The 27,949-nt window shown below is 47.9% G+C and overlaps 11 protein-coding genes across 11 annotated transcripts; 9 read left to right on the top strand and 2 right to left on the bottom strand.

Moving 5' to 3' along the window:
• Positions 1-386: 386 nt before the first annotated feature.
• Positions 387-2,421, top strand: N7487_005745 (Zn(II)2Cys6 transcription factor; the record flags this gene model as incomplete). Its single annotated transcript, XM_056873492.1, has 7 exons — positions 387-406; positions 458-486; positions 554-1,134; positions 1,198-1,459; positions 1,527-1,952; positions 2,012-2,115; positions 2,320-2,421. 7 exons carry the CDS (start codon positions 387-389, stop codon positions 2,419-2,421), a joined length of 1,524 nt encoding a protein of 507 aa, XP_056731212.1.
• Positions 2,422-3,820: 1,399 nt separating this feature from the next.
• Positions 3,821-5,135, top strand: N7487_005744 (general substrate transporter; the record flags this gene model as incomplete). Its single annotated transcript, XM_056873491.1, has 5 exons — positions 3,821-3,892; positions 3,951-4,031; positions 4,105-4,325; positions 4,388-4,711; positions 4,763-5,135. The coding sequence occupies 5 exons, from the start codon at positions 3,821-3,823 to the stop codon at positions 5,133-5,135; spliced, it is 1,071 nt and encodes a 356-aa protein (XP_056731211.1).
• Positions 5,136-5,774: 639 nt separating this feature from the next.
• On the bottom strand, positions 5,775-7,715 carry N7487_005743 (flavin-containing monooxygenase; the record flags this gene model as incomplete). The annotated part of the gene is made up of 6 exons (XM_056873490.1): positions 5,775-6,267; positions 6,318-6,615; positions 6,665-7,285; positions 7,358-7,452; positions 7,504-7,562; positions 7,620-7,715. 6 exons carry the CDS (start codon positions 7,713-7,715, stop codon positions 5,775-5,777), a joined length of 1,662 nt encoding a protein of 553 aa, XP_056731210.1.
• A 1,068-nt stretch (positions 7,716-8,783) lies between these two features.
• On the bottom strand, positions 8,784-9,928 carry N7487_005742 (uncharacterized protein; the record flags this gene model as incomplete). Its single annotated transcript, XM_056873489.1, has 3 exons — positions 8,784-8,901; positions 8,960-9,832; positions 9,885-9,928. 3 exons carry the CDS (start codon positions 9,926-9,928, stop codon positions 8,784-8,786), a joined length of 1,035 nt encoding a protein of 344 aa, XP_056731209.1.
• A 726-nt stretch (positions 9,929-10,654) lies between these two features.
• Positions 10,655-12,673, top strand: N7487_005741 (uncharacterized protein; the record flags this gene model as incomplete). Its single annotated transcript, XM_056873488.1, has 9 exons — positions 10,655-10,720; positions 10,785-10,862; positions 10,918-11,118; positions 11,175-11,244; positions 11,299-11,465; positions 11,515-11,833; positions 11,898-12,226; positions 12,298-12,480; positions 12,539-12,673. 9 exons carry the CDS (start codon positions 10,655-10,657, stop codon positions 12,671-12,673), a joined length of 1,548 nt encoding a protein of 515 aa, XP_056731208.1.
• Positions 12,674-13,260: 587 nt separating this feature from the next.
• Positions 13,261-13,809, top strand: N7487_005740 (uncharacterized protein; the record flags this gene model as incomplete). Its single annotated transcript, XM_056873487.1, has 1 exon — positions 13,261-13,809. One exon carries the CDS (start codon positions 13,261-13,263, stop codon positions 13,807-13,809), a length of 549 nt encoding a protein of 182 aa, XP_056731207.1.
• Positions 13,810-14,941: 1,132 nt separating this feature from the next.
• Positions 14,942-15,535, top strand: N7487_005739 (YwbE family protein; the record flags this gene model as incomplete). Its single annotated transcript, XM_056873486.1, has 1 exon — positions 14,942-15,535. One exon carries the CDS (start codon positions 14,942-14,944, stop codon positions 15,533-15,535), a length of 594 nt encoding a protein of 197 aa, XP_056731206.1.
• A 1,292-nt stretch (positions 15,536-16,827) lies between these two features.
• Positions 16,828-20,160, top strand: N7487_005738 (uncharacterized protein; the record flags this gene model as incomplete). The annotated part of the gene is made up of 5 exons (XM_056873485.1): positions 16,828-17,122; positions 17,175-17,776; positions 17,851-18,379; positions 19,409-19,795; positions 19,850-20,160. The coding sequence occupies 5 exons, from the start codon at positions 16,828-16,830 to the stop codon at positions 20,158-20,160; spliced, it is 2,124 nt and encodes a 707-aa protein (XP_056731205.1).
• A 525-nt stretch (positions 20,161-20,685) lies between these two features.
• On the top strand, positions 20,686-22,092 carry N7487_005737 (2,3-butanediol dehydrogenase; the record flags this gene model as incomplete). Its single annotated transcript, XM_056873484.1, has 6 exons — positions 20,686-20,745; positions 20,852-20,885; positions 20,940-21,188; positions 21,259-21,345; positions 21,405-21,884; positions 21,965-22,092. The coding sequence occupies 6 exons, from the start codon at positions 20,686-20,688 to the stop codon at positions 22,090-22,092; spliced, it is 1,038 nt and encodes a 345-aa protein (XP_056731204.1).
• Positions 22,093-24,078: 1,986 nt separating this feature from the next.
• On the top strand, positions 24,079-25,197 carry N7487_005736 (glycosyltransferase family protein; the record flags this gene model as incomplete). Its single annotated transcript, XM_056873483.1, has 2 exons — positions 24,079-24,711; positions 24,778-25,197. 2 exons carry the CDS (start codon positions 24,079-24,081, stop codon positions 25,195-25,197), a joined length of 1,053 nt encoding a protein of 350 aa, XP_056731203.1.
• Positions 25,198-25,383: 186 nt separating this feature from the next.
• Positions 25,384-27,304, top strand: N7487_005735 (ANP1/MMN9/VAN1 family protein; the record flags this gene model as incomplete). The annotated part of the gene is made up of 5 exons (XM_056873482.1): positions 25,384-25,476; positions 25,553-25,734; positions 25,864-26,546; positions 26,604-26,923; positions 26,975-27,304. The coding sequence occupies 5 exons, from the start codon at positions 25,384-25,386 to the stop codon at positions 27,302-27,304; spliced, it is 1,608 nt and encodes a 535-aa protein (XP_056731202.1).
• Positions 27,305-27,949: the final 645 nt, after the last annotated feature.

The following is a 27,949-nucleotide window of genomic DNA, read 5'->3' as shown; positions in this document are numbered from 1 at the left end:
TCCATTTGGCTGGAGACTCGCCATGGGCCGTGGAACAACTGCCCTCATGCCACTGTCACCATATGTGAAGGCTTTTCCTGTCGCGTGTTCGTTCCTCATAGTTTCCAGGTCAAATTTTACTTCGCATTGGACAGCCAGAGGTCTCAGGAAATCCTAACCGGCAAACCCCAAGGACGTTGATATAGAAGCCACCCCCAGGTGGCCCCGGGGCTACCCCAGCCTTAGGTAATGATTACGGATGATAAGTTGATCCGTTACGTATTCCATCAGATTGGCTTCATAGGATTCTTGTCTTAATACTATCCACAATGTCTATCTTTGCCAGTAATTTCAATTAAGTGAATATCTTGTGCTCCATAACAATATTGATAACCACTCTCGTGACTATGAGGACTCGAACTGGCTGGTAAGGTTAATACCATCCATGTCCGACGGAGTGTTGACATGTCCATATCAGCGTCACCTGTCGGTCTCGGCACTTGAAATGTAGGTCCTTTCTAACACATCATGCATATTTTCAATAATTTACGGCGATGACTGACTCATATACCAGGCGACGAGACGAAACCAATATGTAACCGCTGCAAGCGCGGAAAGCGAGAATGTGTCCAGGCCGACCCGGCCGCCAACTTTCGATATGTCTTCACAACCGCTGCAGGGGCCAAACCCCCAGCAGCCTCCCAGAAGAAGACTCGGCCAGTCAGGCATTCTATGTTGATTACTGATGATCGCGATACGACTGCTCATAGCCCTGGGGACAATTTAGAAACAGCTTCCTCTCCCGGTGTGTCAGAACAAGATGTCTATCCCTACATACCTCACGATGAAGAACAATTAGACTCAGCCAGCCAGCCACCACTTCAAGCAGAGCTATCTCCAGAGATGTCAGATAATGGCATTCGAGATCCCACCCTCTCTGCGGTCACCTGTGAACCCTTGCACATCCGTAGTGTTGCAGACTCGACAAGCTACCATGGGCCCTCGCCACAGAGCAACAACAGCGTCAGTATCGCGGGGACGATGACAGTGACAGGTGTTTCAGAATTATATGCGCGTTCTCGGGAAGATACCGGTCTGAGGTGCCGTGAAGAAGCAGCGCTTCTCAAATTCTTCAACGAGCATTGGGTCCCGGGCGTATGTATCCCCGGTCTAAGGTTTACTCTCGCACACCGAGTGATAACGGTTTGATAGGAATAGCTCGACTCACAAGATGCGAATCGTCACTTTGCGCTGGAGGTACACCAGCGTGCACCGAGAACTCCGGTTCTACTGAACGCGATTCTGGCAGTCGCATCACTTCACCAGAGCAGACTTTCCGGTTCTTCGATTGTGGTTGCAGAGCAGTACCACGACGAATGCGTGAAACTGATTCTTGGCATACTAAACCAGGCAGATGGGCCAATTGATGAGATACTCCTGGCCACCACTGTAATTCTGCGCGTTTACGAGCAAATGAATGGTCTGTGATTTTGCCAACACCATCAATTCACTTTCGTCCTCGGACAGCTGACACTGAGTCTTTGCAGGATCATTCAACGATGAAGAGTGTCACTTACTAGGAGCCTCCGCTCTAGCTTCGGCACCAGCGGCTACCAGCGGCCGCCTCTGGAAGGCTGCGTTCTGGGTCTATCTTCGTCAAGACATCTACATGGCGATTTTGGACCAACGACCTATCAAAACAGATCTATCAATCTGCACGACATGGGCAAATGAGGAACCAACCAATGATTGCGAATGGAGCCAAGCCATTATGCTCATTGTCGCCGATATAATTGGCTTTTGTTTTTCCACGCTGTGGGATGATCCAGCAGAGAGATGGACATCACTACGTGAAAGATTGGATAATTGGGCATTCTCCCGGCCTGCGTCTTTTGAGCCGTATTACTATAATGACAGGAACATGGCTGCTGGGAGGTGCTTCCCTGACTTTTGGCTTTTCGAACAATGCCATGGTGAGTAATCCACTCATGTTGTAAAAATTCGGCAATTCGTTAATATGGCCGCTCTGCAGTTACGGCGATTATCTACTACCACATGGGCCATGCTCTTCTCCTTATTTACGACCCAAACCACGCAATGGGTATCAATGCCCGACGTCAACAAAGGGTACTTGAGGTATGTGTACTTGAAATTATTGCTCCCATACTCAATTCTAAATGCACTTACTCAATCTGCTCCCATCCAACACAGGTCCAAGTAGCCCATCACGCTCATATAATATGTGGAATCTGTTTATCGAATCCCACAAGCGAGACACGTCGAACGGCTTGCTATGCAATGTTCCTCTGTTGCCGTTATATAACAAATCCCATGGAGCAGCTGGCTATTCTTGATATGCTAAAGCAAACCGAGATAGAAGATCAATGGCCCACAGCACGGATATCTCAAGTATTGAAGGAGGAGTGGGACATCATCGGCTGACGACGGGAGAAAAAGGGCAGTTATTTCTCGGGTTTGGTAGCGGAGGATATTGCGATGATCATTATGGATCAGGACTTGTATGCTCGTGAACTACCCTCATAATAGAACCATTTTTCCTGAGAGGTATCAGCCGAGTTTTCCTAGTCCCTTTTGCTTGGAAATCAAGACTTCGGCGCTTAATCTAGCTGGTCTTCTGTGGAAAGTGTGTTCCCAGTCAGCGCTACGTGAAATTAGCACCAGCGGAATGACCCGTGTATTCTTGGCGCCTTTTCCATATTCGGCACCTCGAAACGATGTCCCCTGTAAGTAGTCATTTTCCACAGAACAAACCTCGCAAGGTTTCGGCTGATCGAATTGACCGTGGACAGTAGTGGCCTTGACTTACCGAACACAGTCGAAGAATTCACATACTTTCTTCCTTCGGACTTTGCCCCAGATCCCATAGCGACTCCACAATCCGGGGTAAGTTAAGCTATGAATTTACATCCGACAAGTATGTCGATGAGTATAAGAACCGAAGGATGGATTGATATCCAAGAGGAGGGATAAGAATTTATTGTTTCTGATCACTACAGACTTCAGTAATCGTCGCCAGCATGGGGTATTTTTTCGGGGCTCGTGGAAGCATGCTCGTTGGAGCAATGTCTTCAGCCTCATCAATTGCATTTCTCCTCATTGGGTGGGACCAAGGCAAGAAATTGAATATTACTCGCTAGAAAGTGGACATCTCAACTAATGGCCGCTATCCAGGAGTGCTTGGTGGTTTACTTTCAGGGAAATTGTTTCTTTCGACCCTGGGAAATCCTAGTGCGAGCGAGCTAGGAACCATCACTGCTGTGGTAGGCAGATGCATTATCTAATGACACGATAAATTCCGCTCCATACCTAACTGTCTACTCTAGTATGATCTGGGTTGCTTAGGTGGCAGTCTAATGACGATGTTCTATGGCGAGAAACTTGGACGACGATGGTCCACCATGATTGGTCTGAGTATTGTTATAGTGGGAGCCATATTGCAAACCTGTACTTTGTAAGTTGATTCGTCGGGCGGTGAATGAGGAAGATTCGAGCGACTGACATAGTATCCTTTGCAACTAAACAGTTCAGGCGGACAAATGATAGCAGGTCGCATCATCGCAGGTGTTGGAAACGGCATCTCCACAGCGACCGTCCCGAGTAAGTTGAACTATACACTTTCTACTACTGGGAGAGGGGGAGACTAAGAAGTATCTAGCTTGGAACTCTGAAATTGTTGGTTCTCATAACAGGTAAGAACCGGATGTTGAATCCTCTTGGTTGCTTTGTCCGACTAACCCTACGCCAGAGGCCGCTTGAATGCCATCTCAGGTTCTATGATCGGGGTAAGACACAATTGCCTCTCATTTTTACTGAATCTAGAATGTTCATTAACTCTCGATCTTCTTCACTGTTGCAGCTTGGCATTTGCTTGAGTTATTGGTTTGATTATGGGGTAAGTCCGCTCATCGACCGAGATACCGCCGCAGGACAGCTGTACTGACTGTTTGTAGATGGCATACACCAGTGGCTCTATACAGTGGCGCTTACCGATTGCCATCCAACTACTTTTCGCGGGTGCCACATTATTCATGGTGAGATCTCAGTCGTTCAGCCGATGTGCTATTATATATCGGGTCGCGTAGCCCCTAACTCTGTGTGACATAGGCAATCTTTCTCCCAGAGTCACCTCGGTGGCTGATCGCCCAAGGACGAGTCGATGAAGCAATGGATGTTCTTGCTTGCTTGGAATCAAAAACTTCAACTCCCGAGACCCCCGCTGTTGTAGCTAAGTGTCAGGATATTCAGCTTGCTTTGAATGCAGAGCAAGCACTGGGACCATTGAAGTGGACTGAATTGTGGGAAAACAAGGTCACTGGTAACAGGAAGTGTGTTCATCTCTGAAAGCTCTTCTTCTCTGTCTTCATCTTGCTGACCATTCTATCTGTAGACGCCTTATCCTAGCATGCGGAATCATGGTCTTTCAACAGATGTCCGGGATTAATGCCTTGGTGTATTACATACCATATCTCTTGGAAAACTCCGTGAGACTTGCGGCAAACATGGCTCTTCTGATTTCGGGCTTAGTTGGTGTAGTCTTCGTCGTCTTCTCCGCCTACGCATTCTTCTTCATCGATAGATGGGGCAGACGAAAGCCCTTCATCATCACAAGTCTTGTCCAAAGTCTGAGCATGACTTTGGTGGCTATTCTTCTATCTCTCAATAATACAAATGCCAGCAAGGCGTCAGTCGTTTTCTTCTTCCTCTACATGGCGTGAGTCCCTAAGAATTCATTTCACGCAACCCGATCTGACAAAACTTTCAGTGCATTTGGAGCCTGCTACTTGGGTGTCCCTTGGAGTTACGCTCCTGAACTACTTCCCCTCAGGAATCGCGCCCGTGGCTGTGCGATAGCATCCGCCGTGAACTGGACATGTAATTTTGCTATTGTGGAGTTTGTTCCGTCGGCGATTACAAATATCTCCTGGCGCACATACATCATATTCGCGGTGTTGAACTTCACTTGGGCTCCATTGCTGTACCTCTTCTATCCGGAAACTGCACGCCTGACCATGGAGGAGATTGACAATTTGTTTGTGAAAGACCCTATCCAGCTGCATACTCAGACAACCCATGCGAGCGACGATAGCGAGAATCAAGATGGCAAAGTCGCGATTGAGCTTGAGGAGAGAGCTTGAGCATTGTGTTACTGGGGAAGGGAATCATACCGGCTGCTTTGAATTCACTAGGTCGGGGACATTTGGAATCAGTCTTGGAGTTGATGTAGATTAGATTCAGATTAGATTCAGATACAGTCTATACAGAATGAGCATTGCGATTCACAACCCTCATATCAGAATATAAGTATAACTAGTGATAAAGAGGGCCTTGTTATTTCAATTGTGATATCGTCTTTTACATGTACCACGAGGACCAAACATCTGTAGTGGATGGAGACATTCGCTCGTTTATGCCAATGCGGTATGCCTTCCAGGGGAATAGGGGTACTGTGAGTTATGGAACCTCTACTTGAGATCTCATAGAGCTGTAAATCCTTTGTTGATAGGTGAGTGGTCATCTACGACATGCCAGATGGGTAAGGCTTACCTAGGTAAGCAACCTCTGAGGATGTTGAACTATCTAACTTCAACATAATTCGATAATTTCACTTGATTCACTTGTACATTTAGCGCTTAGAAAGAAAGAAAATACAGAAGCCAAGCCATTCTACTCAGGAGTGATAATGATATCATGTCTATAAGGCAAATAGAAATCATCGACAGATGGATTAAACAAGGAAAACACACATTTATCTGACCAATAATCTAACAAAATGATCAATATCCCAAGAAGGCATTCACAAATGATCTAGCAGCACCAAGGACGTTGCTCGCTGTATTCGCCATAATGGTGTTCTGCGAATTCAGCAACAGAATGAGCCCCAACAAGGCGTAGACTTGGGGGCTGGTCGTCACAACCAAGCGTTTGAGCCGATGCAGAACCCACCGTCGCGAATGAGGTGTCTTGATAAAGACATTCCACTGCGGCTGCAGTGACTGCTTCCAAAATGTCGATGCATATCCGGGCCACGAAGCAGAGTTCCGACCGTTGCTGTTAATATACCAGTTTGAACATCCTGCCTCGAAGACTCCACCTCGCAACTGGGCATGGATACCATTCACCCACTGGTTCTCGACAGTCTGTTTCACCTCCAACGTTGATATGCGACGATCAATCAAAGGAGCAATCAACGTTCTGGCGATATAGGCGACCTGTACCTCAGCTGCAAAGAGGACGGAGTTGTGGGCTGGGAAGGTATTCGGTCCAAATCTGATTGATGATTAGAGCGAATGTTTCCACCTGCGCAATGAACTACTCACAAGGTTGCAAAATTTGGAAATCCATGTACATAAGTGCCCATATAAGCTTGGGCTCCTCGATTCTCCTTCCATTGCTGGAAGAGACTGCGCCCATTTCGTCCGTAGACTTCCATTGGCACTAGGAATTGTTGGACCTCAAAGCCTGTTGCGAGAACAATGACGTCAAACTCGGTTCTCACACCATCAGTGCTAGTAATGCCTGTCTGGTCGATTGACTCAATTCCATGGGGCGCTAGCTCAACCTTAGGGTTGTGAAGAGTCTCCAAATAATCAGGATCAAAGATTCGACGCTTGCACCCTATCTCTAGTCAACAGATGTCTTGAAGATATTAAGCATGCAAACATACCTAGCGGAAAGTCCGGAACAAGGAAATGATGGTATTTCGCAGGCGCCGTAGAGTATATGTAGTCTCGTGCATGGACTTCTGCTTTGGCTCGCAGATTTTCAGCTTCCGCTGTGGACCCATAGGCTGCGACCATCCGATCGCTGGCGAGGAAGATGCGAAGTCTGATAAAACGCTCCAAAAGAGGAATATGGCGGAAGCACCATTTTTCCAACGCCGTGAAACTCCGATTCGGACGCTCATGATACCACTGCGTGCTTCGGGCATACTGTTTGACAAAGGCAACGTCGTTGGCGACCTCAGGCACCACTTGCACTGCACTGCATCCGTTGCCTATGATGGCCATCCGCTTGCCTCGATAGTCATAGCTGTGATTCCAGCGGGCAGTATGGAAGATCTCACCCTGGAAGGTTTCCATTCCTGGGAACTTAGTGTCCCGAGGTTTGGAAATACCTCCCACGGCGGAGATGAAGACCTTGGCGGTTCTGGTGTACTCGAGATTGGTTAAAAGATCTCGGAGGTGGACTTCCCAGAACCCCATTTCGTTCCAATTTGCAGAAATACATTCAATGCGGAAGTGCATGTGCTTGCGCAAGTCGAATTTGTCCACGGTGGACTCCATGTCTAATTCGCGTTGGGTCAGAATATTGTTTCAAATCGCATTTTTCCCAGCGCAGGAACCTCATTGCAACTCACATTGTAAGATCTCCGAGCCTCCACATAGCTCCTTAGACCAGTTGGGATTCAGATTGAAAGAGAAAGAGTACAAGATTGTGGGCACGTCACAGCCTCTGAATAATGGTCAATGAACCTGAATTGTGCCCCCGTGGAAGGCTACTCACACTCCAGGATATGTGTTTGACCTCCATACACCACCCGGTCCATCCATCTTCTCGTATATCTGACCAAAGTTAGGTATGGGTCTATTATTCCCCTCGATCTGGAGTGAGGCTCTTACGGTGAAGTCATTTAATCCCAACTTGTGCTTCAAAGTATGCGACAGCGCAATGCTAGAAGGGCCAGCGCCGACAATGATTACTTCTGCGTCCAACATTTTGCTGCATCGAAGGATATGGTCACTTCGGTATGATCTCGAAAAACGTTTGACGAGTTTGGAATTCGAGCTCACTGCAACAGTATGACCTTAAGTACCGCTCACTATCTAGTCCCCATGGCACATACCTCAACCAACATCGACCTATTAGGTGAAGCTGATAATTCAATCTAGTTTGCGACTAGTGATCCAATAGTCGACTACCTTCCCCAGTTCCCCACAAAGTCCAGGTCCGCTCCAGGTGATGTTGTCGCAAATCCACATCGCGTCAATTCCCTAGTTTGGGGGAGACTCTCGGTCTCACAGCTTACAACTTGCGTCTTCTGGGCAGCGACCACGATGGACCGAGCCCACCTACCTTAAACGACACGAACTGAAACGAACTACTTCATTCCTGTCCGAATACAGGCATCGAGTCGAGGTGGCGAAATTGCAAATGGATTTAGACTTCCGTCGAGTTGCTTGGCGATCTTCAGGTCAGTTGTATGATCTTTACCAAATTCCCGATTGATCTCTTATTGGCAGGGCTTTTGGTACATTTAATAGTGATTTGTGTCGCCTTCTTAGCCACGAATGAGGAATGCGATGGGGTAGACGGGGATTTGAGCTGGCCCTACAACATATACTAGTATGTAGCTGGGAAAATATTTTTGTTCAAGCCGTGTTTCAATAACTGTCTATCTCGTAGCTCTTGTGAAATCAAATGGTCTTTTACTGAATGTCTGCAAAGATAATGGTGAGTTTGTAAACATTGAAACAAAACTAGCATCCAATTGCCACTGTACCCGGGAGCTAGGTTGTAATGAAGAAGGGTTAACTATGTGACTTTACAAGAGGGTTATTTCAGTGAACACAAGAGAGTCTTTTTTCATATCATTCACGGTACCTGGTTATTACATAGGGCTGGCTGTGCTTAGAAATTGAGGCTCTTCCATTGTTGTTACTCTTGAACTATATGGAGTTATTGGTGACATGCCGTGGAGATAATGAAGACACCGAAAAGACCAATATTGAATATGGCCACCATGCTACTTCGTCACTTCATAGAGGCACTTCATAGAGAAAGATCTACTGAAACTCCTGAGCAACGGCAGCAATCACCTCATCGTAGTGCTTGTGGAAATCAGCATCATCTCTGGTCGGCTTCCATCCCAGCTTTCTGCTCAAATCGGCGCGGGATCGCGAACTTGAATGACGTTAGTAACCATTTGGCTGACTTGTAGACTCCAAGACGAGATACTTACTTGCTAGCCAATGTGACCTCCAGAAGATCTTCCTTGCCTCCAGCAATGTGGGCGGCCTCGGCGAGTGAAACTTCCTTGACCTCGTTCGTGGGCAACAAGCCCCGAGCGTACAAGGCCTCGGCAATGCCACGAGACACATCCAGCCAGGTGTGCTCGCCTGTCTCAGCAAAGAAGATGCCCTTGCGTCCGGAAGGAATATCCTGGCGACCAGCCAAAATTCCTTCGAGAAGCAGAGTGTACAAGGGAGCGAGATCAAGAATGTGGACATGATTCCAAATTCCATCTCCCTTTCCAATCACAATTGCCTGTTTTCTCTTGATAGCCTCACGTGCAAGATTGGGAACCTGTTGGGAGATTGTCGCAACAGGGCCACTGCCTTCGCCGTAGATGGTCGGCGGCACAACAATGTAAGTGGGGACGTTAAGCTTCTCTCCGGTTTCGATCACAACGATATCAGTGATACGTTGGCCGTAGGGACCGCGGCCCTTCTCATAAGCATAGATATCATCAGTTGCATCAGAGTAGATGCCACGGTCAACGAACTTTCCAGAAATGTGTTGATCGCCGAGAATGGATGTTCCGGACGTGTGGATGTAGTTCACCGCACGTCCAGTACGCTCCTTTCGCTCTGCTAGACCTTGGACAATGGCGGCAGCAGCCCTGTCATTACTAGCTGACGCCGCATTGATGACGACATCATGTTCGCTGGCGGCCTTCTGGACGATGTCCAAATCATCTAAGCTCTTGAAGAAGATAGGTTCAACGCCTCTGGCCTTGAGCTTTGAGGCATGCTCTTGGTTGCGGACAAGAGCAGAGAAAGAATACTGGGATGCATTCTTCGAGTTCTGCAAGTCCGTGAGGATGCTTCCACCGCTGTCATATTGTTAGCACAATGAAAGTCCGATGCCAATGGTGTTATACCCACATATAACCGGTAGCTCCGAGGATCAGGATCTTTGTTTGAGACATTGCGAATGAGAGAGTATTTAGATCGATAATTGAGTGGTTTCTTGACAATCAAAGAGCTGCTTTCACGACTATTCAGAGAGTCCTTGGTGAATCGAAGTTCTGATAGATCATTCTGGCTACAAGTCAAGTAGCACTAATTTTATCTTACTCGTCTGCTTTGAAATCAAAGAGGATAGAAATTTTGTAGTCGTCTTTCAGTTTCTCTGAAACTTCCGAGGAAGGTCCAATCGTCAAATTAATAAGGGAAAACGTCATGTAAATGATTAGTAATGGCCTGTGTGGACCTTTCAGGGTCTCGGAGAGGCCGATATTACCTCTTTGAGGGTATCGTGTCGATGTCTCAATGTAGTTAGTGACCTAGACCCACAAAGCTAGTTCGGTGCGGCCTAGGTCCAAGGATGGACGCCGAGTCTAAACCTTAATCACCATATCTACAGGGCAATAGAGCCAAGAACATACGAGAAGTCAAGATATCATGCATCAGAATTTCCCCGTGGGGATTCCATATACTCTCTGTGACATGCGCATTTGAGTTCGAAGAATGCGGGGGAAACAAGTGAAAGGATGCTAGCTTCTGAGCATTGAATATACAGTGATTTAGGATATTAAGTGGACTATAAAAGCAGCGCGACTGCTTCGTGTTGAACAAAAGACAACACCTATATATGAGAGACGGCAAAACTCATCTACTATACAGATAGAACTCTTCCAAGCAAACCGGACATCATGTCTATTTTCAAAGAGGCCAAAGGCCGAACGCTATACCGCATGATGAGTATATCCTCTTCTCTTGTAAGCATCACTCGTGGACGATGTCCTGCTTCGAACAAGACATGCAAGTTGACAAGACTATCAGGCGTTCTGTATGTATGGATTCGACTCCGGCGTTCTCGGTGGACTCCAAGAGACGGATGCATACTTGAAAGCACTACAGGTTTGTCTACTTTTACTGAAGTTCGCCAGCAGCATCTTGACAGATCCCTTCTTAGTACCCCAAGGGGTCGTATATCATACCTATGATTGCTTCCTCCTACACCCTGGCAGCAGCGGTGGGCTCACTGACTGTGATGATGTTTGGAATGGTGCTTGGACGCCGATATTGCATTGTCATTGGTAACTTTTGTGCCATTATCGGTGCAGTTCTCCAAGCATCTTCTTGGTCTGTACCTCAGATGATTGTAGGGCGTGTGGTTTGTGTGCGTCTCGGTTATATATCTTGCAAGTGAAAGTACTAAACTGAGCACAGGGATTCGGTCTGGGGGTACGTTTCAGTCTCATCTTTCGCATGACGCTAGGAGAATCTGACCCGAGCTTCAGTATATCTCATGCACCGTGCCGACTTATATGGTAAGCTCACTTTGGTTTAAAAGAAGCCTTGGCCTGTACTGATATCTTTGGCTTGCGGGTCGAGATGAGTATAGATTCAAAAGCGCGTGGACCAGAAGTCGCCATTCAATGCGCCGTCCTTATCTCAGGCATTGCGCTCGCGTATTGGGTTGACTTTGGCTTCACCCGCATGGACAATCAAATTTCCTGGGTAAATCACACATCACCGTTGACGGTATTATGCTAATACTTAGGTCCAGAGAATTCCTATTGGTCTCCAGGCAGTTTTCGCTATAATATCGGTCTATGGAATGCTCCTGCTCCCAGATACACCCCGATGGTATTACGCGACAAACCGAATAGAAGAGGGCGATAATGTTCTTGCCCGTCTACATGGGCTACCGCTGGATAACGATCGAGTACAGGCGCAGAAAGAAGAAATCCAAGCATCGATCAGACTTGAAGAAAGTGAAAAGTCCAAGTTCAACATGAGTCTACTCCTGTGGGACACAACCGATCTTCGAATTGGGCGACGTATTCGTATCGCGTTTCTGATATTATCAATCAAGCAGATGATGGGTAAGATCAAGTGTCAGCAAATTTTGCAGACTCATTTCTTACTGATGATACTAATCTATTCTAGGAATCAACATGATGGTCTACTACAGTCCTACAATATTTGCCCAAGTTGGCTTATCGCCCTTCCTCTCGCAACTGCTCGCTGCAGTTATGATGACTATCTACGCCTGTGGAACATATCTCCTGCCAAGCACTATCGAGCGGTTGGGGCGCAGATCTATTCTCTTATGGTCGGCGATAGCTTGTACCATCTTGATGCTCATATTTGTCGTCATGATTGGATTGGAGAATCGCACCCTCGCCACCCAGTGGACAGCAGTCGCAGCTGTGATCTCGTTCATGTTTGTGTTTGGATATAGTTGGATTGGCATCACGTGGCTTTACACTGCTGAGGTTTGTTCTCATCAATCTCATCTTCATTGCTTCACCTATTGACAGGAGCTGACCACATACTGTTTGTTTAGATCGCTCCTTTGAAGTACAGACATGTTGGCGCCGCTGCCGGCGCATTTGGAGAATGGACTTTCTCCTTCATCACCGTATTCGGAGGTGGAACTGCAATCACGAACGTTGGCTGGAAAATCTATATCTGGCAGCTTCTGTCCTGCGCAACGGCTGTAGTCTTTATATACTTTATGTGCCCTGAGGTATGTTGATCAACTCGCGGCGATCAGATTCTAAGCACCTGGCTTACATTGTTCGCAGACAAATGGTAAGACGCTCGAGGAGATTGATCTCTTGTTCGCCGTTGATTCTGTTCGGGACACCATCCTTGCTGGTCAGATTATACACAATCACAAGGGGGAAGCCACTAGTGAAAGGATAGAGTGGGTGGCCTAGGCGATTACTCAAGCGTCACTTACTGGATCTATATTAGAGTACATATCGGGTGGGTCATTAGATGATCGAATCTAGAGTCGGGAGTGTGTTCATTCGTGGAGGGCATGCTATCTGTCGCTGATCCAGATATCTTATGTTTTACCAGCACATTGTCTGATTCTGGTGATGATTGAGCGGTTTGTCCTTGTCTTTGCAGTGCCAGCAATGCGCCATGAACCACGGGAACCCAATATAGCCAATATGACCACATCCTTGTTCAAAGCGGTATATCCTTTACCTTAACCAAGAATACGAACAGAGATTCACAGCTTATGGAAGTATTGCCAAGACGCGGAGATGTTGACCGTGATTTTTCAGTCGGGGAATTTTACCTGAAGGACGCCAAGAGGAGGAGTAAACACTCTTCAAACGTAGATCATCGCCTATCAAAGAGAGAGGGAGGAAATGTCGCAAATTAGTCTAGTTGGAGACTATTATAGTGAGTTTTTCCTACAAAGCGCGAAACCATTTGATAATGCCTTCTCACTCTGCAACCTTTCAGAAAACAGACCTCAAGCGGACTCTATACAATCAGAAGGCAAAAGACCATGAGAAAGCTGGGCTCGATAGGGCCTCCGCTGAGTGAGTGCTGGGAGTTTTACCGCATTTTGATCCGGCAGCAAGGCGATGTCCTAGCTGGGAAATCCGACAAAGAAGCATTCATTCGTGGATTGAAACGATTCCCTGTACTCATAAAAGTGACAGTCACACCTGCAGCCCATGGCTTTCTTTTCAACCCACTTTGTCAAACTCCCATGATTCGATCATTCCTGGGAGGATTCAATTATCCCACACCCCGCGGATGGCCACCTCCTAGTCATGATCAAACGGAGGACGTATATTCGCTTCCTTGGAAACGGATCAACGAAGTGCAGAAGGAAAAGTTCCACAGATTTCGGATCGTAGCACGTGCGCTCGCTGAACAAAAGAATGATGTCGTCGAGTTCAGAGTGGATTCCCGTCTACTTCGAACGCGAATTAACTGCTCGATTCTTGATGACACTTGTGAGGAATATAATCACTTGGCCACGCTGCTCAAAAAACCGGGCTTCCGTCACCTCGATCTTTCTTTCACTCTCGCCGGAACATGGCAATAATTCCCCCATGAAAATCTCCATGGTATATTATGCGAAGTAGGCGATCTGGAAGAGTTCAGCCTCGCCACCACAGGAATCGATGCCGAAAACGAAGAATCTGCACAAAGTCACGCCTGTGCCCCTAAAGGACATATTCCCCGTTGAGAACTGGCCAAAACTCCAACACTTTGAGCTACCACGATTGATAGTCAGCGAATCCGACGTGATATCGTTCCTTTCAGAGCTACCTGCAACTGTGCGATCTATGAAATTAAGTTTCTTGACATTCATAGACAACGGAAATCACTGGCTTTCTTTCCTTGCGAAGATGCGCGAGGAAATCCGGGAAAGTCGTCTCTGGTCAATCGATGGCGAAATGTGACTGTCGGCTGCAATCAAGATATCTCTCTTCCAGGGCGTGCGAGATGGATTGGAAAGGGGGTTGATGAATTCTTGTACGGGGACGGACAAAACCCGTTCCTTGATTCTCCAATTAAAATGCCTAGGGTAGGGTATACAAGTGAGAAAGATCAATTGGACCCCAGCAGCTAGTCTTGTCTGTTTAGTTCAATTGGACAGTTCATGGATACCTGGAAATGAGTGCTGTAAGGGCAACACTGGCCCGAGCCTTATGACTTCTCTTGAATACTGCGGTATCAAACTCATATGAGACCCATCTATAGGACACCCGTGGACAATGGGGGTAGTTATCTCCATGGGACGATGGGACTATGGCCCTGAGGGCAGTGGATACTGTATGTTACCTGGGAGGCCACGACAAGGAGAGTCTGATCCCTGAAAGAGTGTAATTGCTAGATTTATCTACTGCCAACGGGGGATACCTGCCAGGCTCAGCGCAGACCAATCGATGTCGCCTGCTCTCTGTCAATATCAATGACTTCCCTGTCCCTTTCGAACCTTGAGAGCAAGATAAATCGGAAAATCAAATCAACAGCACAAGTTTACATTCTTTCAAGTGAAGTGAACGAGAGTCCTCACTTGCTAGAATCCGTGACACGCAGATACATCCCAGTCGGATGTTCCCAGTTTATCTACCCGACACCCCACACCGCGTTGGAAAATTCTGCCTCAACGCCAGCCAAGACCTGCATCTACATCCCAATACGGAGTCCTTCTGTACACGACATTCCCAATGAATAATCAAAAAAGACGCGGCGGACGCGGGGGGTCGCACCCCTCCCACCCACGCGTGCCCCCCTCAAAAGCAATCACTCCAGGCACGGCCGTCAACATCATCCTCAAAGCCGACCAGCCCACAGGACGGACAGTATCAGGGACAGTGAGCGAACTACTCACGCGTGGCGATCACCCACGAGGCGTCAAAGTGCGGCTGACCGACGGGCGCATCGGAAGAGTCCAGAGCCTCCGGGGCGGTGAGTCGGAAGATGACCGAAAGAGCGCACAAGAAAGCGTTGGGATTCAAGTAAGAGCAGAGGGAGGGGATGTGAGCGGGAGACGCAATCGTTTTACCTCGCGTGATATGCGTCTTGATGGGCCTGAGGAGCCTTCGGCTGAGCCCCTTGGGCTGGATATGTACATACGCCCTGCGAAGGGGAAGAAGGGGAAGAAGACGCAGGCTGGACGCGATGAGCGGCTGGGAGAGAGGGCTGATGATACAGGTGGTGCTGCTCAGGTACCGGGCTCTCTCAAGTGTCCTGTGTGCGCTGACTTCGAGGGCGATGAAGCTGCTGTGGCGCACCACGTTGCTGGTCATTTCGGAGAGTGAGTGGCCATGAGTTCTGAATAAACCAGAGACAAGCTACGGCATACTTCAGCCATCTCCCTTCTTAGCCTCGGGACTTTCAAATCTTGGGTGGATCTATACATGGGTGAAGCGTAAGAGTCAACATTGCCATTGTGCTCTTCCTTTTTCACTATATATAGGACCAGGCCATCCCTATTTCTCTGTTTGAGGGGGAGGTAACATAGCTTCAATTTATACCTACAATTCTAGGCAAAGGCAGCCGTAGATAGAGGGATCTTCTTGTTGCGTCCTTAAAGCACAGGTCAAACCTGCGTCTTTAATTTTGGCATAATTTCCGCCCCATCGCCCAAAAAGGGCGGGTCGGGGCTGAGGGTGGAAGAGGAGCATAGAACACCTCAAGAAACTGAAGCTGATCAGTCCATCAGAATGTGATTCACAAATAAACAGTACTGTGGGGCTGGCGCCCTTTTGGATATGGACGGAGCATGACTGGGTGCACAATAGATGTCTCTGATAAATCTCTGAGTAATCAAACACACTCACCTGGGCACCTGGGCAGTGAGCGCTCAGTGGGCCTCACATTTCAGTCGCGTATTTATATCGAGCAGCTCACTGAGTTTGAGCCCGGACTGAGATTTACTCAGTGAGCTTTACTCTGAGCGCCCTCATAAAAGCGGCGGCAGCCAAGATAGGAAAGCCCCACCCGGCAGAGGAAATATGGTACATATAACTACCTAGGTACGATCCAATAATTCAAGGCAGCCTCCGCTAAACCAAGTCCCCGCGCCAGTGGAGAACTCAAACGCGGGGTTCTGCGCATCAAATGTCTTCGGTTCGAATACTGCATTTGGACAGACTCTCAAGCGAGCAACTCTTGTATTCTTGTATCGGAATTCGATTCGACTCGGTGCGGCATTTTCTTCGCTGGGCCGATCAGTTAGCGAGTCGGATTGGACGAGAGTACAGTATAGAGATTCAGCAGCCAATGGTAAATACCTAAAATGGCGACGAGACATGAACTCCCCGTTATCTCTCGCCGACATTGCCTAATCGGGCAATATACCCTGGGTTTCATCTAGACACTGTCAGATGTGCTGGTTAGTAGCAAGATGACCTAGCCATAGACAACCAAGAGAGGCTGTTCATTGAATTGATCTCACCACTTGTATAGCCTTACGCGATCAGATGTTATATATGTTCGATATGCAGGCGCCGTTGCTCTGCCTCCTCAAGCACAGAAATTCATTTTTGAGCCTCACTCAATCTTAAAAGCCTCACAAACTAAACCAACAAGGTAGCGCCATTCCAACAATATGGGGAGCAATGATAGATTTCCTGTCACCCTGGAAAATCCCTCCCTACTCGAGTCCCGGGGATTGATTGCAGGAACCTGGCGAACTGCCAAAGACGGGAAGAACTTCCCCGTCTATGAACCCTCCACTGGCACAGTTCTATACTCCTGCTCCGATTTCTCTCGTGAAGACTTTACCGAGGCTATCAAAAGTGCCACGAACGGCTACCGAGTGTATTATGAAACGACTACCGCAGCAGAAAGGGCGGATATCCTTCGAGCGTGGTATCATTTACTACAGGAGAACCTCAATGATCGTACGTCAAATTCTTCACTTCTAGCGTGCAGTAAATTGACAATTATCCGTAGTTGCCCTGATTCTCTCCCTTGAAAATGGCAAGACCTTGGAAGAAGCAAAAGGCGAAATATCCTATGCCTCCTCCTTCATCCTCTGGTTCGCCGAGGAGGCCGTCCGCTCATACGGAGACGTCATCCCTTCCGCCAAACATGATCGAACAGTTTTCACGCTAAAGGAACCCGTTGGTGTATGTGGGATCATCACTCCGTGGAATTTCCCGGCCGCCATGATCACGCGCAAGGTTGCACCTGCCCTGGCAGCAGGATGCGCAGTGGTAATCAAGCCTCCCAGTGAAACCCCGTTTACTTCTCTTGCTCTGGCAAGATTGGCCGTTCAAGCGGGTGTACCCCCATCTTGTATCCAGGTTGTTCCGACGAAAGATCGAAGTGCATCTTTGGAACTTGCTACTCATCCGGATGTGCGGAAAATCAGCTTTACTGGGTCGACGAATGTTGGGAAGATGTTGACTGAGCTGGCGGCTGGGACTTTGAAGAAGGTTAGCATGGAGCTTGGGGGGAATGCACCGTTCATTGTTTTCGAGGATGCCGATTTGGACAAGGCTGTTGATGGAGCTCTGGTGTGCAAGTTCCGCTCCTCTGGTCAGACTTGTGTGGTGAGTCTCTTGAATTTTGTCTGTTCTGACATCTGGGGCGTCATTTACTAATGAGTTTCCACTTAATACAATAGTGCGCCAATCGGATATTTGTCCATGAACGCGTGTTAGAGGATTTTACCAGCAGACTGGTGAAAAAAGTGCAAGCACTGAAGCTCGGACGCGGTATTGACGTTGGAACGACCCAAGGACCTCTGGTCAATAAGGCTGCCGTCGAAAAGGTTCAGTCTCATGTCCAGGATGCTATAGTGAAGGGGGCGATCCTCCGAGCAGGAGGCCGACAGCCGAGGAATTTGCAAGACGGATACTTCTATGAGCCCACCATCCTCACCAATGTGACCACGAATATGGCAGTCAGCTCTGAAGAGACCTTTGGACCTCTGGCGGCGATTTTCTCGTTCAGTAGCGAGAAAGAAGTCGTTCAGAAAGCGAATGCCACAGAGTTCGGGTTGGCGGGATACTTCTTCAGCAAGAGCCTGGAACGTGTGTTCCGGGTGGCCGGTCAACTTGAGTGTGGAATGATTGGTGTCAATACAGGCTATATCAGTGCTGTTGAGACGCCCTTCGGAGGAATCAAAGAAAGTGGCTTGGGGACTGAGGGAAGTAAGTATGGCCTGGCTGAGTACCAGAATGTCAAATCTGTGACGATTGGAAATTTGAACCTCAGTCCTAGAGGTGGGCTTTAGAAGGCGAATCTGCATTGATTACGTTTATCTCCTCTAGTCATCTTCTGGACTTGACAATCTGTATAGATATAGGATAGATATTTCAATGGAAGTGGATCATGGCATTACATCTTCAGTCTATGCAGAGAACTAGATCAGTGATCAATGGGGAAGAGCTAGACTATGTTAGAATCCAGTGGAATTGATGTCAATTCCTGTTCTAAGTATTCATATAACAGAGCTAAGCATGGAAGGACAAATCATGATGCATCAAGTCGTAAAGGACGAGTACATAGAGCCGAAGCAGAGTCCCGTCAACGGGAGTGTGGATGATAGATTATTACAGCATCGGAATAAGAGGCCTCCGCCATCAATTCATCGAAGAGTCGTCGATCGGCTGCACTGAAATTCTGGTTGGTGTTATGCAGCGGCGAGCCGACCAATGGTTTGAGGTCCGCCTGGCACAAAGTCCCTACTTCAGGTGTAAGCCCAATCCGAGTGGCTTAGATGTGTCTAAATGTGGCCCTCAGGACAATGTAACCCTGGAAGGTCTATGCACACACGGCAACTCCAGTGCTTATCCGAAATTGCATTAGCTGTCCCCTGTGATTGGCTAATTGAACGACGCTAAAATGAGTCATAATGAGTCGTGGGGGATCAGTTTATAGATAACCAATCACATGATGCTTACTGTGGGCCCATGTGGTGCCGCAGTCCATCCCTTGGTCTTCCCATTCTTTTATATGGCCTGGCCTTGTCCTTCAATTTCTTCCTCAGGATACGACTCCTACAGAGTCCACCCCTGTCCACAGTTACCTTAGGGTGCCCCCTTCATCATCTTGATATAAAGCGTCACGGGTCTGCAAAGGCCCGTCTAAGAAAATCCAGCGATGCCCGCCTGCAGTTGTTCGAGCGCAGCGGCAGCGATCCAGATCTCCATTCACTGGTTCCAACCTGCCCAGCACAGGCACGCAGGAACGCCTTCAAGGGCCTGCTGAATATTCGCCATGGGCGAGTCTTCATCCGTACACCGATAACGACTTATTCTCATCGCTGGCGCCGCCGTTGGAAGGCCTTTCCTCGGCTGTGCCAGTCTGTCAATCCTTTGATACCCTCACGCACGAGCCGGCACTCTGGGCAGAACCCGACGTGTCCTTTGCCGACACCGACTGGAATTTCGTATCTCTCGATCATTCGACCCCGTACCCTCCTGGCTACGACGGTGGCGATGCCCCGTTCATGGACCTTGGGTATGGGCCCGTCTCTTCTTTGAACTCTCTTTCGGATTCAGGATCAATCGAATACCAACAATATGTATCTGCGTCTCTTACTGCTAGCTCCGCCAATTCGCTAGGTATGGTCATATTCTTCAACCAAGTCAAGAGGTCTTGTTTCTAACGTTTAAAAGATGGCCACTCGCATCCTTCCCCTATCTCTCCATTCCCTGCTCCCGTCGCCACTTCTATATCCAGCCCTTCTAACTCTCAAGGTGATGACACGCTAACCCGCGTTGATTCATCACGGGTGGAAAAGCGCAAACTCAACACACTCGCCGCGCGGAGATGCCGGCAAAGACGTGTGGATCGGATGAAGGAACTTGAAGCCGAGTTGGAGAAGGTTCGGAAGGAAAGAGATGAGTGGAGACTTCGGTGTTCCAAGCTGGAAGGCGAAACGGATGCTTTGAAGGGTCTTCTCACTCGCAAGAGCAAGGATACATAGTTTGGTAATCGAGAATTAGAGCTGGTCTCTGAAGTGACGAATTTGATTGGTTTTGGATCCGTGTCCACTTGTTCTGTTTGTTACTTGGCCTATATGGACCTGTTATGAGCACTATTCGTATTTTTGAGTGGAGATATGCCTAGCATTGAGAATTACCCTTCTACGTCGGGCACCCCCGCAGTATCAACGTCAGGTGCACATCCATGGATATCCTAGAAAATCCGTGATAGGCAGGGGTTTTTGCCATTGGTCTCTTTCCTGGTTGCGATGAGCGACACCAGGTGACTATCTTCGCGGGGTTTCATCGACCTGAGGAGAGGGGTTGTCCCTGGTCCAAGCAAACAGGGTATGCCGAACCGATGGTATCACTCGCATATATTGAATTAAGATCGTTCTTCATATTTGTGTAACAGTTTCATATCTCAATAAATTATTATTCACTTTATTCTCATCAGCAGATTCAGTTCTTCGGTCCGTTGCACAAAACCCCAACATATCTACCCATTAACCCGAAATCCGTCCATAATGAGAGCTGTACGCTTCCATGGACGACGTGATATCCGCATTGATGAGGTCGAAGAGCCGGTTTGTGGCAATGGCCAGGTCAAGGCAAGCTTAGCATTGTTACTTATCACATTCGTAACGTTACCTCTGGAGCTGAGTCTCTAACAATAAACCTGGACATGAACAGATTCGACCTGCCTTTGTCGGAATATGCGGCAGCGGTAAGTGACATGCTCGAAACTCATCGTTGGCTAGCCATTTCTAATATAACCCAGATATCCATGAGTATCTTGCTGGCCCAACGATCGTCCCTGTAACCCCACATCCATTAACCGAGGACAAGCTGCCGACCACTCTGGGCCATGAGTTCAGTGGTACAGTTGAAGAGGTAGGCTCAGACGTTACTAGGTTCAAGGTCGGGGATCGGGTTGTAGTCAAGCCCAACCTCTTCGACGCCACGTGTTCGAACTGTTCAATGGGCAGGTTCAATTGCTGCGAGAAAGTGGGATTCATCGGGTTCAGCAGTAAGCCATACTAAGCCATACTAAGCCATACTAAGGCCTGCAGTCATGTCTCAGTATTGACGGCTACAAGGTCAGGCGGGTGGTTTATCGGATCACATAGTCGTGGACAGCAGACATGCGATTTCGCTACCCAATTCTATTCCCCTAGATGTCGGTGGTAAGAACAGACCTCTCCGTCTCAATTGTTTCAAGTCTGACGACAGGGTGGTGATACAGCCCTGGTGGAGCCTCTTGCCGTGGCATGGCACGCCGTAAGCGGTAGTCCTCTACAGACAAATGACACGGTACTTGTGGTCGGGGCTGGACCAATTGGTTTGGCTATTATCCAGGTGCTGAAAGCAAAAGGTATTAGCCTGATTATTGCTGTGGAGGTCTCTGAGCGGCGACGAGAATTTGCCCTGGCCCTGGGCGCCACCAAGGTCTTTAATCCCGTTGATTTAGATGTGGTTACACAGATACGTGCTTTAACAGGGAATGTGGGTGCAGATGTTGCATTCGAATGTTCTGGGGCTCAAGCTGGCCTCGATACTGCGATATCTGGTCTTCGGGTGCGTGGGACGACGGTCGTCGTTTCCTTGTGGGAACACAGGCCTACTATTGATGCTTTTGCTGTTGTCTTCCAGGAAAAGCATGTCGCAGGAGCTGCTCTTTATGATGATGGTGACTTTGAGACTGTGATTGATGCGATTGCTTCTGGTATGCTCGGCTTCTGTCCAATTCTTTTCTTCGGTTCTTAGGTATGTGTTCTCTGCTGACCTCTTACTTCGTTGATATAGGTAGTATTCAGCCTCACCCAATGATCACTAGTAAGATACGAATGGAGGATGTGGATGAGAGGGGTTTCAAAGCTCTCATCGAACAGAGAGATACGCATGTAAAGATCCTAGTCGACATTTCTGCATGAAGCACCGGGTTAGCTCATGTGTGCCTGTGCTATTTCAATTTTGGTTTTGAGCATCTGCAATAACTTGTTCCTTTACTAGTTAACTATCCTGACTACATGTATGCATCAATATCTGTACATGCTACGTGCGATATAAAACGGGGGATTCCAGCCAATCAGGTAATTGGGGCAAGTCGGATCTTCTTACCTGAGATCCAGTAGAGCTGGCTGCAGCCGGCCCAGCCGAAAGGGTGGACAACAGTAGTAAGGCATATCGAGCTTGATCAAGGATATGTATACTGTCTGTTAAAGACCACCATTTAAGCGTAACATCCACTCCGCGAGCTCGTGCTGGAAATCTCCCTTGACTGCCAAAATGTCCAGGTTCAACAAAGAGCTGAGTATGCCTTCTGCCTTCTGCAACCATTGCACTTCGATGAATTGCTGGTTTTCCTCTACTCATTCCAGTAAGGTAATCTCGCTGTCGCAGGAGGTGCGCAATCATTTACCATTCTACCTATAGTGGAATAAGAGGACCGAGACTACTCTGTACCTAAAGAGTACCTTCAGACTGGCTCAATGAGGAGTGCTCCCCCCCCAAAGTTTGCGGGCAGCTTATGTAGGGTAGTAACCCAAGGTTGACTCGTTCCTCGTTTCAGGGCAGAGTCAGTGTCGCACAGGACTGAGGGTTAGTAACTCATTCACGAGAGCTAATATAATTCACAAGCCGCCTGGCCAGCTCAATAAACGTGCTCTGACAAAGAGCCTTTCTATTTTTGTTATAACTTGCTATACACGATAGAGAGGAACCCCGGGGCCTGATGATGAGCTGACCTAAGCACTCAGTCATGACTAATAGGTGCTTAAAAGGGCGTCAAATGTAGCCAAAGGAGGTAATTCAGTCCAATTTCATATACCAATATAGCATATTGCTGTTATAATTCAATATTAAAAGCAACAATCACAGCAGCATATACCATGATCGCACTATATCAATGCACACATTGTATGATTAATCTATGTTGGCTGCGCGGGTGGCGCCATTTCTTTTGTCTTTTAGAATTTAGTTTGTCTGAAACTCCCATTGTTTTGACTCTTTTTCTTTTTCCTTTTTGTTTCATTTTTATGTTTCACCAAACGGTGATGCCGCTTTCGATCAGGTCTGATGAAGTGATTATGCATTCCGGTTACTTTGCAGCCCCTAATACCTAGGTACGAACAACGTGGGGTGATCCTAGGGCTACCTTTGGCTGACTTGGGGAAAGATGCCCAGGCATTGCTGGCAGTGGGGAAAGAGGAGTGTTTTACTTGACGCCTCCCGGCTAAAGATCCGGGCAATGCATTAGTATACCTCTATTCGAGACATCCATGGATTGCCCAGATCTTTAGTCCGGATCCATGATCGATGATTGATCGGCAAGATGGGTTTGCGCAAGTTCCAGGCCAATGCGAACTAACTATCCCCACTGTTTTTTTTTTTTTTTTTTGTTCTAATATTACGGCATTTACTGCAAGGGTCCTCTCCGTAAAGAAAAGTTAGTCGCCATGCCACGCATCAGGCAGGAAGATCATAGGGGTTTTGACCATTCGTTATTTGACACTAAGGCAGCACGTCAGTGTTCGCATCTGATTCATCTAATATCGTCATTTTCTGGAAAAAAAATACACGCCTCTGCCGTGAGCTGAGACATAGCACCGCCCATGTCTGATATAATTCATTGGTCTATTCTACTGCATTGGATCCATCGGGATGGGGTTGGAGAATTTTTAGATCCCACTATTTAGGTATATAACACCTTTTTCACTGGGCTACGCTTTGACAAGTCCATTTTTTAGTGCTAATTCCCTCTGTCACTCAATATTCCATTGTCTTCGTTCTCATCCCTATATTTGGAATCGAATGCCCAGTACCCCGTACAAGTGCGCTTTTGACCACCTTATTTTTTTTCTACTGTGGAACCCTGCCTACATTACACCCCTGGGGATTCTTGCTTAACAAAAGTCATTATGGGTACACCACTTACAGAAACGGTTATTATTACCGGTGGGAATGGGTTGTTAGGCTCAGAGATCGCTATCGAGATCGCGAAGAAGCAACCTTTCGTCCATCTGTTATTGACGGCAAGGGATATAAGGACCGACGATGTCCGCGAACTGATGGGGAAGATACGCTTGATCGGCCCCAGATCGATCGAGGTTCTTGCTCTTGATCTGACCGATTTAAAATCCGTCGCATCTTTCGCCAAAGCCACCGTCAATCGTGTTCGCTTCAGAGACATTCCGCCTGTGACCAGTCTAATTCACTCTGCTGTTGCTACATCTTACGTTATTGATGATCTCACATCAGATGGTTACGACCCTGTGTATCAGACAAATTGTTTATCTCCATTTTTATTGACTATTGGATTGCTCGAGGCTTTCCGGGCTGGAGATGGTACACCAAAAGGCGGAGCTAAGGTGATCAACATCGGCTGTTCGGCGATATCTTCCGGAAAATTGGATTATTTCGATCGCGACCATGGAAGAAATGGAAGGCAACCGGGAACTGCGCTGAGCGCAAAGGAAGAGAACGTTCGTCTTGGGAGCAGCAAGTTAATGGCCAGTGTTGCATTATATGCATTGAGACGCAGCTTGATCTGGGTAAGTTAGCAATTCGGAGTCATTTCCCGATTCATTTCCCGATTTCCTAACCAATTCTAATTATAGACCGGTAATATATCGCTCGATATCTTCACCTTGGATCCAGGAGGCATGACTGGCCAGAGCACTTTACGGACCGGGGCGCCTATGTCGGTCAGAGTCGCACACCAGACTCGGACCGGGCTTCGGCCATTTCTGCGCATGGTATCCCGAAGCTCCATGAATAAGGCTAGTGTTCCAGCCAAGGCGATTGCCAGAGTTGCATTCCACATCGACGCGGTGGAGAACTGGCAAAAGGAACGCTACTTTATTCTCGACAGCGATTACGAGGCCGCATCCGTCTTGCCGAGCTTGCGTGATGGGGAAAAAGTGAACGAACTATTAATGCAGATGATGCAAATGATTGAAGTGGAAACAAAGGAGATGGATTCGCCTCCTCTTCAACCTCGTTTGAACATGATCTCGCCTCCTACACTTACACTATGAAGGGATAAAATTATATGGGACATTTTAGCATTGGGGGATTACACTTTTTGTATACAAAATTAGCGAAGCCAATTGGGAAAATTCAAAGCATTTGATCTATTATGTATTTCCATGTTGAATTATGTTTATAAAAGTACTTATCTAGATATGTAGGGGTGTACCTATCCTATCATCCATATTATCCATATGGATCTCATCTACAAGAGGCGGTTACTGCAAGCGGATGACCGGATTTGGTGGCCACAACAGACCAAGACCTTGGATCACCAATCTTCCAAGGTTCTTTCGCTTATTTCGTTTTACTTCTCTTTTTTTGGATATTTCAGTCTTTTCATAAGACTTTCATTCCTTCCAGCCTTCTACATCTAACCTTCTCAAAATTGGGGTTGTCACTAGGGGTCTCCGGCCGCTACATCAGTTCTTGGCTCCCGACATATGCGCCTCGACGGCCGCGCCCGCAGTGATGAACCGACACGTCCTCGAAAAGGGCCACTCGGCTTACCCTAGGGGTTCTGCATTTTCAATTTCACCGAACAGGTAAGCCAAATAACCCACCTAGGTAGTTCGAGATAAATTCGCTTCTCATTGTCCGAGCTCGGAGTCCCGTCGTCATGCCAGATCATGAAGCTTGAAAATCGAGACTGACTAGAATGCCTTCGCCCCTAGGTTCCAGCCTCGCTCGCAACCCGCACTTCGGAGACGCCGGCAGCTCTTCCAACGCCTCTGCCTCCTTGGCGGTGTGTCACTTGTGCTGTTCCTCTTGATCTTCCCGTCCTGGCGCGCCGCCATCCTTCCCACCATCTCACTCGGCCTTCTCTCTTACCCTGGAGATCTACACCTACAGACGGTCCGATATTATGATTTATCTGAAGTACAGGGGACTGAGAAGGGCTGGGAACGCGGAGAGCGTGTCCTAATGTGCACCCCGCTCCGTGATGCCTCGTCGCACCTCCCCATGTTTTTCTCGCACCTGCGAAACCTCACCTACCCGCACCACCTAATCGATCTGGCATTTCTGGTATCGGACTCTCGGGATGACACCCTAGGCATGCTGTCACGCATGTTGGAGGATATACAAAATGACCAGGACCCGAAAATGCCCTTTGGGGAAATTTCCGTGATCCAGAAGGATTTCGGACAGAAAGTCCAACAGGATGTGGAAAGTCGACATGGATTTGAGGCACAGGCGAGCCGACGTAAGCTGATGGCGCAGGCCAGGAATTGGTTGCTGAGCGCAACGCTTCGCCCAACCCACAGCTGGGTCTACTGGAGAGATGCGGACGTGGAGACGGCTCCGTTCACCATCATTGAGGATCTAATGCGGCACAACAAGGATGTTACAGTCCCGAGTGAGTGGTGGCTATTGCTTGAGTATCTGGATCCAAACTAACTGGCTTGGCCTGTAGATGTCTGGCGCCCGCTTCCAGATTGGCTTGGCGGAGAGCAGCCTTACGACCTGAACTCTTGGCAAGAATCTGAGACTGCATTGGCACTTGCAGATACCTTGGATGAGGATGCTGTCATCGTGGAAGGATATGCCGAGTACGCCACGTGGAGGCCTCACCTGGCCTACCTCCGCGACCCCTACGGCGATCCAGACATGGAGATGGAGCTGGATGGAATCGGAGGTGTCAGTATCCTGGCCAAAGCCCGGGTATTCCGTGCTGGTGTACACTTCCCAGCCTTCAGTTTCGAGAAACACGCCGAGACGGAAGGGTTTGGCAAGGTAAGATAGTTTTCAACGAGGCGGTGGTGCACAATTTCTAATGTTTCCTAGATGGCTAAACGGATGAAATTCTCGGTGATTGGACTACCACACTACACCATTTGGCATCTATACGAGCCCAGCGTCGATGACCTCCGGCATATGGAAGAAATGGAGGTGGAGCGATTGGCTCGCGAAAAAGAAGAACAAGAGCGAGCGGAGCAAAAGGACAGCACTGAGTCCAAGCCCCTAGGTACCGATCAAACTGTTGATGGCGAGGAAGTGCAAGGCTCCGCTGAAGGCCCGGCTGGTCAACCTATTAAAGACACCATGGATTCTACTCAGGGTCACTTGAAAGCCCAAGCTGAGACAGTCGACCAAGTCGAGAAAGCCAAGCTATGATCCTTGACTGGCTTTCCCTCCCGGCTTCTTTGATCCAGCCGGCTGGATCACCCGATGTATTCGGGATATTGTATTCTCTCATGCAAGTTGAATGTTTCATCTCCCTATCTGGGAAGACTATTTGTTTAGACTAGGGCATATTTATGTCCAAGCTCCCCGAGTGTAGGAGCTTTGCTTTTCATGCTTGTTCCGTTCTTGCATATTTCTTTTTATATTTTGGGGGTTATTTCTTTTTTTTTTTTTTAACGGAGTCACAGCGAAGTATAACGGTTGGCGTGTCATGGAGAGCAATAATTTGGCCATTCAAAAGCAAAAACATTGACGATTTTAATTCAATGTATTATGCACAAGAGTAGCCGGCTGCTTACACGGTCTATTGTACTTGACGTAGTTCTAATCTGACCTATGGTGTTGTGGCTTGGAAGTACAGAGATACATAATTAGCCGCAAAATGTATAGAATATGTGCGGTGAAAAGGATGTACCAGGTGAGAAACGACACCCCATGCATACATCGTAAATATATGACTTTCAAATTGGCCCAATAATGTAACTGTAACATGAAGACCCTCTAGGGCTACGATGTACATCGGATGAAGCCGAACACCCATGGACCTCTTTAGGCGGTGGTCCGTGTGTCTCCACT

This window comes from Penicillium crustosum (assembly GCF_028827405.1).
Source record: "Penicillium crustosum strain IBT 35664 chromosome Unknown utg000002l_segment0_segment0, whole genome shotgun sequence".
NCBI lineage: Eukaryota > Fungi > Ascomycota > Eurotiomycetes > Eurotiales > Aspergillaceae > Penicillium > Penicillium crustosum.
The sequence above is the reverse complement of the archived record's forward strand: the minus strand, read 5'-3'. Positions and strand labels throughout refer to the sequence as shown.